This window comes from Trachypithecus francoisi, unplaced genomic scaffold, assembly GCF_009764315.1.
Source record: "Trachypithecus francoisi isolate TF-2019V2 unplaced genomic scaffold, Tfra_2.0 Lachesis_group20, whole genome shotgun sequence".
In the NCBI taxonomy this organism is placed as follows: domain Eukaryota; kingdom Metazoa; phylum Chordata; class Mammalia; order Primates; family Cercopithecidae; genus Trachypithecus; species Trachypithecus francoisi.
The window spans coordinates 19052701-19061566 of NW_022681466.1; the positions used below are offsets into that span (position 1 = coordinate 19052701).

An 8866-nucleotide genomic window follows, 5' to 3' on the forward strand; every position below is an offset into this window, starting at 1 on the left:
TTGATATATATATTCATTGTGAAATAATCATATATTTATTAGCTCACATAGTTACCATTTCCTTTTTATTTTTGTGGTGTGAACACTTAAGATCCACTTTCTCAGCAAATTTCAGGTATACAATAAAGTATTTTAAACTATATCCACATTAGAGTGCACCAGATCTGCAGAACTTACTCATCTTATATAACTGATGTTGGTCATGAAAATGTGCTAGTTCTTCGTCTCCTTTACCCCATCACCCAGTGACTATCCCAATCAGTGGCTTTTCTCTCTTTCTGGAATCTTCAGAGCATTCCAGATATACAGTCTCAAAAGATGGCATCTGTATTTTATAAGGAATAACTTAAGTTCCTTTTGTTTTGTCAATATGTATTCAGGAGAAGAAGAAGGAGGCCATATAAGAGTGGAAACATTACCTGCAAATACAGGAGATTATTCTTCCATTGTTAAGTCACCTTAAGTGCATGTCTTGCTAATGCTGAGTCCCAGTGTAATTTGTATTTTAATGAGAGTTACATGTAAGTGCTCTTGGACAGGAAGAGAAGACCCAACCTTGAATCTGAGTCTGTCCATTTGTAGCTAAATAACATCACACATTAAAATTTTCTCAGCTGGAAAGTGGAGGTAATAAAACATGACTGTCTGTTTTCAGAATCAAATTAGGTAACATGTATGGTATGCAATATGTGTGTAAATCCCATATCAGGAATGCTGTAAAATTAAAAAAAAAAAACATGTGAGATGCAGGATAGTTTTGAGTTTATTAAAAAACATAAAGGTAAGAGTCCCTGTTTCTAGGGAGATAACCCAAAATGATCATGAAAGGAATAAGGATACAAAAACCATGGGGAGGACATTGAAAATGAAAACATGACTGTGAAGACTATTGATCAGTTGCAAAACCTAAGTTTCTTAGAGAAACAGAATGAAGCTCTTGACTTTAGAGTCAAGTTGAGACCATGACTCCAAATTGAAAATACATGAAGGTGGCACATGATCCACAAGGTGTAAAGGAAAAGAGAATCAGGATGAAGTACTCTACCCTCGCTTAAGCTGATTCACAAAATGTTAAACATGCAGAGAAGTCACAAAAATTAGGGTGAGCAAAGTTCACCCTAAGTTCACTTTGTTGGTTGTCATCGAAGTTTGAAAGTAAATTTGTCCTCCAAAAGATAAATCTGTTGCCAGAGGGTTATTGTATGGGGATGATGGTCCTCTGTGGAACTGATCAGCAGCAAGAAGGCTGGCAGCAACTGCTCACACAGGTGGGCTGGAAGCAAGTGGTCCTGCAGCAGGTGGTCTCACAGCAGGCTGGGCGGCAGCAGGGCTGGCAGCAGCTGGAGCCACAGCTCTGGTTTAGGCAACCAGGCAGGCAGACACATGTGGGGTGGTAGCAGGTTCTTCTGCAGTAGACAGGTGCACAGGAGCTGGTCTGGCCACAGCTGGACCCACAGCTGGTTTGGCCACAGTAGCTGGACCCACAGCAGGTGGGCTGGCAGCAGGGTGTGCTGCAGCAGGAAGGCTGGCAGCAGCTGGTCACACAGGTGGGCTGGCAGCAGGTGTTTTGACAACAAGTTGGGCAGCAGCAAGGCTGGCAACAGCTGGACACACAGCAGAAGGGCTGACAGCAGGGTGTGCTGCTGCAGGTGGTCACACAGGTGGGCTTCCAGCAGGTGGTCCTGCAGCAGGTGGTCCTGCAGCACGTAGGCTGACAGCAAGGGGAGCAACAGTTGGTCATGGTGTCAGGGGTGGAGGGTGGGCTTCTGTTCAGAGGTGAGTTTCCCAGAATCTGATGATCCCTTGCAATCTGGACCTTTTATACATCTGTCCTCCAAAGTTTCCACCAATCTGCAGGATTTTTCTTTGTTGCTGTTTACAATTGTTTTCCATAGTCAGTTTGGCATTGTCAAAGAGGAAGTCATTTCCTAAATGTTATGAATCTTTGGAAAGTAAGTGTTTAATCTGTTTCTTAATTGTGAATTACTCATAGAAACTTTGTTTCAGATAAAAGGAAGGCAGTCTCATCATCAGCTTGGTTCCTGCTCTGACCATCATCTGGTCATGTGATAGTTCCTGGTGACTGGGGAGGCTCAGGAAGTTCTTTCTGCCCAGTCTCATCCTTTGGCTGTATGTAGACTGGGAAGTGTCTGTGGGGAGAAGCATGATGTTGATATATTCACAGTGGTGAATTGAATCCATGCTTGGGACCAAGACTGTTTACCCACCAAAGTTTGATTCAAGGCTAACAGGCATCTCTCTATGTGAGACCGACTTTACCTGTCTCTTCCAGTTCTACAAAAGCCTCTTGGAAGAGGATGTTTGGCACAATGTGTTCCATGTGGCAGAGCAGAGCCAAAGCAAACAGGTAGAAAGAGGAGGAGTTCACTGGAATTCACGAAGCATCAAGCAATCTACGTGCTGGGGTGACCATTCATCCTGATTTGCCTGGGACTGAGGGGCTTACTAACATGAGACTATGGGACTGGGAATTACTGTGACATAACTGCTCTAGGTCCAGGCAAAGCAGTACGAGCTGTGGCTCTAGCACTAATCCAGGTTACTGACACAATCATTGCCATTTCTCTGTCTCTGTCTCTGTCTCTCTCTGTTTTCAATGAGGGAATTAGATGAGTTGAGATGATATCTGATTCCTCTCTGAGGTCTACCAAGTTTAAAACTTTTTAAATTATACCATTCATTTCAGAAGAATGCAAACTATTAATTTCCAACTTGATACAATATTACATTGTAAATACATCTAAGTCCCCATGACCAGTTTACAAAATAGAAATTAATTCCATTCCATCAAAATTATATCTTTTTACTCATCTCCAAAGGTAGCCCGTCACTCTATCAAGTTGTAATCCTGTAGGTCAGTTTTGGATCTTTCTTTGACTTTTGTGTAAATAAAAATTATAGAATGTGCTTCACTGTGTTTTTGGCATAATCAAAAGCAGCAATTATAACCTGGTCATTTCATTTTGGATCCTTCACGTTAGCAGACCAGCAGGTAGATAAAGGAGTTACTATTTCATGAGGGATAATTTTCATGAAGCCATAGAGTATAGGGAGAATATATCTGAAACTCAAGAGATTTACTGTATGTATTTAAGTATTATACTGCCATTAAAAACTATGGCAGGCCGGGCGCGGTGGCTCAAGCCTGTAATCCTAGCACTTTGGGAGGCCGAGACGGGCGGATCACGAGGTCAGGAGATCGAGACCATCCTGACTAACACGGTGAAACCCCGTCTCTACTAAAAACTACAAAAAACTAGCCGGGCGAGGTGGCGGCGCCTGTAGTCCCAGCTACTCGGGAGGCTGAGGCAGGAGAATGGCGTGAACCCGGGAGGCGGAGCTTGCAGTGAGCTGAGATCCGGCCACAGCACTCCAGCCTGGGTGACAGCGCGAGACTCCGTCTCAAAAAACAAAACAAAACAAAACAAAACAAACAAACAAACAAACAAAAAACTATGGCAAATCAAGTGGCTGAAATTTATTTTCTCACAGTTCTGAAGGCTAAAATGAAGGTGTTGGCAATGTTGTTTTCATCTGAGGGCTGTGAGGGAAGTATCTGTTCCAGGTCTCTCTCTTTGACCTGTAGATGTCTATCTTCTCCATGTGTCTCTTACATCATCTTCCCTCTATAGGCGTCCTGTCTCAATTTCCCCTTTTTATACAGACATCAGTCGGATTGAATCAGAGGCACAATTTATTCCAATATGACCTTATGTTACCATATTGCATTTTAAATGACCCTATTTGAATATGAGTTCTTGAGGACACAATTCAACCCATAACCTCAGAATATCTCAGAGTGTATCCATGCCCGTTGACATGAACTCATTTTTATGGCTGCATAGGATTCTATGGTGTATATGTGCCACATTTTCTTTATCCAGTCTGTCATCGATGGGCATTTGGGTTGGTTCCAAGTCTTTGCTAATGTAAATACTGCTGCAGTAAACATATATGTGCATGTGCTTTTATAGTAGAATCATTTACATTCCTTTGAGTATATACCCAGTAATGGGATTGCTGAGTCAAATGGTATTTCTGGTTGTAGATCCTTGAGGAATTGCCACACTGTCTTACACAGTGGTTGAACTAATTTACAATCCCACCAACAGTGTAAAAAGCGTTCCTATTTCTCCACAGCCTCGCCAGCATCTATTGTTTCCTGACTTTTTAATAATCGCCATTCTGACTGGTGTGAGATGGTATCTCATTGAGGTTTTGATTTGCATTTCTCTAATGATCAATGATGATGAGTTTTTTTTTTCATATGTTTGTTGGCCACATAAAAATCTTCTTTTGAGAAGTGTCTGTTCATATCCTTTGCCCACTTTTTGATGGGGTTGTTTGTTTTTCTTGTAAACTTGTTTACGTTCCTTGTAGATTCTGGATATTAGACCTTTGTCAGATGGGTAGATTGCAAAAATTCTCTCCCATTCTGTAGGCTGTGTGCCCTTTTTGATGATAGTTCCTTTTGCTGTGCAGAAGCTATTTAGTTTAATTAGATCCCATTTGTCAATTTTGGCTTTTGTTGCGATTGTTTTTGGCATTTTTGTCATGAAGTCTTTGTCCATGCCTATGTCCTGAATGGTATTGCCTAGTTTTTCTTCTAGTGCTTTTGTGATTTTGGGTTTTACATTTAAGTCTTTAATCCATCTTGAGTCAATTTTGTATAAGGTGTAAGGAAGGGGTCCAGTTTCAGTTTTCTGCATATGGCTAGCCAGTTTTCCCAGCCCCATTTGTTAAATAGGGAATCCTTTCCCCATTTCTTGTTTTTGTCAGGTTTGTCAAAGATCAGATGGTTGTAGATGTGTGGTGTTATTTCTGAGGTCTCAGTTCTGTTCCATTGGTCTATATATCTGTTTTGATACCAGTACCATGCTGTTGTGGTTACAGTTGCCTTGTAGTATAGTTTGAAGTCAAGTAGCATGATGCCTCCTGCTTTGTTCTTTTGTTTAGGATTGTCTTGGTGATATGGGCTCTTTTTTGATTCCATATGAAATTTAAAGTAGTTTTAAAAAAATTTTGCAAAGAAAGTCAAGGATAGCTTGATGGGAATAGCACTGAATCTATAAATTACTTTGGGCAGTATGGCCATTTTCATGATACTGATTCTTTCTATCCATGAGCATGTGATGTTTTTCAATTTGTTTGTGTCCCCTCTTATTTCCTTGAGCAGTGGTTTGTGGTTTCCCTTGAAGAGGTCCTTCATGTCCCTTGTAAGTTGTATTCCTAGGTGTTTTATTCTCTTTGTTGCAATTGTGAATGGGAGTTCACTTATGATTTGGCTCTCTGCTTGTCTATTGTTGGTATATAGGAATACTTGTGATTTTTGCACATTGATTTTGTATCCTGAGACTTTGCTGAAGTTGCTTATCAGCTTAAGGAGTTTTTAGGCTGAGATGCTGATGTTTTCTAAATATAGAATCATGTCATCTGCAAACAAAGACAGTTTGACTTCCTCTTTTCCTATGTAAATGCCCTTTATTTCTTTCTCTTGCCTGATTACCCTGGCCAGAACTTCCAATACGATGTTGAATAGGAGTGGTGAGAGAGGGCATCCTTGTCTTGTGCCATTTTCAAAGGGAATGCTTCTAGCTTTTGCCCATTCAGTATAATATTGGCTATGGGTTTGTCATAAATAGTTCTTATTATTTTGAGATATGTTCCATCAATACCTGGTTTATTGAGAGTTTTTAACATGAAGGATGTTGAATTTTAATGAAGGCCTTTTCTGTATCTATTGAGATAATGATGTGGTTTTTATCATTGGTTGTGTTTATGTGATGGATTATGTTTATTGATTTGCATGTGTTGAAACAGCCTTACATCCCAGGGATGAAGTCAATTTGATCATGGTGGATAAGCTTTTTGATGTACTGCTAGATTTTGTTTTTATAAACTTTATTGAGGTATAATTGATGAATAAAAATTGTATGTATTTAAGGTATACAAAGTGATGTGTGTGTGTGTATATATATATATATACACACACACATATATATATAGTGAGATATAGTGAGATATTCACCACAGTGCAGCTAATTCACATATTCATTAGCTCACATACTTGCCATTTCAGGTATAAAATAAAGTATTTTTAGCTATAGCCACACTACTGTACAGTAGGTCTGCAGAACTTATTCATCTTGCATAACTGATGTTGGCCAAAGTGGATGTTTTAGGTCTTCATCTCCTTTACCCTGTCACCCAAGAAGAATCACAGTCAATGGATTTTGTCTCTTAGCCAAGTCTTCAAAGCATTCTAGGTACATAGTCTCAGAAGTTGGCATCTGTCCTGGAAGTCTACATTGTTAGGTCATCAGAGGTATTTCTAGCACTTCCATGCTGGTAGGAGGTCCCACAAAGGTAACTCAGGCCCCAGACTTTTCTATTTCTCTCAGAGCCAGTATAAATCAGTCCTTCCATTAGTGAATACTTGGGTTGCATCATCAGTTCAGGGCCAACAGCACCAGCCATCTGCCTACCATGACTTCGATGAATGCACACATTTTTCTACTTTTAGTCCTTCTTACATTCTTCTGATTTCCCTGAAAACACAAAACTTTATTTCCTTTAGATGATTAATTTTGGCCTCATAAAACATAGAAGATTGTTTTAATCCATTAGATGGCTCAGAGATTATGGATTATGCAAAGTCATATGTGCCTGTTGCATAGTGTCTCAATCCCAAACTGTGTCCTTACTTAATTTTCCTGACAGCATTTTTATCAGGAAGTCAAATTGTCTAAATGTTGCATAATGTATGGTCTGTATTTTACGTGGAATTACTTAATTCCATTTTGCTCTTTCAATGAAATTTCAGGAGAAGGAGGCCAGATATGAATTTGATTTATGTGATACAAAGGAATTAATCTATTCAGATGAGGACATGATGCATTCTGAAAAGTTTTTGATGCAACCTCTTAAAAACCAGAACAAGACAAACATGCCATATCTTACCACTCCTATTCAAAATAGTAATGGAAGTCCTAGCCAGAGAAATATGGCAAGAGAAAGAAATTAAAGGTATCTAGATAGGAAGAGCGGTAGTTAAACTATCTCTGTGTGTGAATAAGATTTTATACCCAGAAAACCTCATAGTCTCTACCCAAAACTCCTTGATCTGATTAGCAACTTCGGCAAAGTTTCAGGATACAAAATTATTGTAGAAAAATCAGTAGCATTCTTATACACCAATAACATCCAAGCTGAAAGCAAAATCAATAATGTAATCCTTTTCAGAATAGCCACAAAAAACAACAAAATATCTAGGAATACAGCCAACCAGGGAGGTGAAAGATCTCTACAACAAGAATTGCAAAACATTGCTCAAAGAAATTAGAGATGACAAAAACAAATTGAAACACATTTTATGCTCATGGGTAGAAAGAATCAATATTGTTAAAGTGGCCATATTCCCTAAAACAATTTACAGATTCAATATTACTCCTATCAAACTACCAATGACAGCCTTCCAACATGATGAAAAAAAAAAACATTTTACAATTCATATGGAACCGAAAAAGAGCCTGAATGGCCAAGGCAATCATAAGCAAAAATAACAAAGCTGAAGACATCACATTATCTGACTTCAAACTACATTACAAGGCTACAATAACCAAAACCACATGGTACTGGTACAAAAACAGACACATAGACCAGTGGAACAGAATACAGAACCCAGAAATAATGTTGCACACCTACAACATGTAGTTTTCAGCAAAGTTGATGAAAACAGGCAATGGGGAAAAGAATCCTTCTTTAATAAATGGTGCTGAGATAACTGGCTAGCCATTTGCAGAAGATTGAAACTGGACCCCTTCTTTACATGATATACAAAAATCAACTCAAGATGGATCAAAGACATACATGTAAAACCTAAGGCTATAAAAACCCTGAAGACAACCTAGGCAATACCATTCCCAACATAGGACCAGGCAAGGATTTTATGATGAAGTCACCAAAAGTAATTGCAAAAAGAGAAAAAAATGGCAAATGGAACCCTAATTAAACTAAAGGGCTTCTGCACAGCAAAAGAAACTATGAACAGAGTAAACAGACAACCTACAGACTGGGAGAGAATATTTGCAAGCTATCTATCCAACAAAGGTCTAATATCCAGAATCTGCAAGGAAGTTAAACAAATTTACAAGCAAAACCCAAACCATCTCATTAGAAAGTGGTCAAAGGACATGAACAGACACTTTTCAAAAGAAGACATTCAAATGGCCAAAAAGGAGATGAACAAATGATCAACGTCACTGATCATTAGAGAAATGCAAGTTAAAACCACAATGAGATACCCGCTGACACAATCAGAATGGGTCTTATTAAAGTCAAAAAATAAAAGATGATGGCAAAGTTTTGTAGCAAAAGGAACACTTACACAATGTTGGTGGAATTGTACATTAGTTTAACCATTGTGGAATGCAGTTTTGGGATCCCTCAAAGAACTTAGAATTAATATTTGACCCAGGAATTCAATTATTGGGTATATATCCAAATGAATATAAATTGTCCTACCATAAAGACACATGCATGTGTACGTTCATTGCAGCACTACTCATAATAGCACTACTCATAAAAGACATAGAGTCAACTAAAATGTGCATCAAAAGTAGATTGGATAAATAAAATGTGCTACATATACACCATAAAATACTATACAGAAGAAAAAAAAAAAAAAGAAAAAAGAACAAGATGATGTCCTTTGCAGCAACACAGATAGAGCTGGAGGCCGTTATCCCAAGGGAACTAACCCAGGAACAGAAAACCAAATACCACATGTTCTCACATAAGAGTGGGAGCCAAACATTGAATACATGTGAACACAAAGACAGGAACA

General features: G+C 38.8%; 1 protein-coding gene across 1 annotated transcript; it reads right to left on the bottom strand.

The window, feature by feature from the left end:
- Positions 1-851: 851 nt before the first annotated feature.
- LOC117067028 (keratin-associated protein 9-2) lies at positions 852-1814 on the bottom strand. The gene has a single exon (XM_033183084.1). It carries the CDS (start codon positions 1739-1741, stop codon positions 1232-1234), a length of 510 nt encoding a protein of 169 aa, XP_033038975.1. The 5' UTR covers positions 1742-1814; the 3' UTR covers positions 852-1231.
- Between the last annotated feature and the right edge of the window lie 7052 nt (positions 1815-8866).

Excerpts from the sequence above, each read along its gene's own strand:
- LOC117067028 (XM_033183084.1), bottom strand. The coding sequence starts at position 1,741 with ATGACCAACTGTTGCTCCCCTTGCTGTCAGCCTACGTGCTGCAGGACC.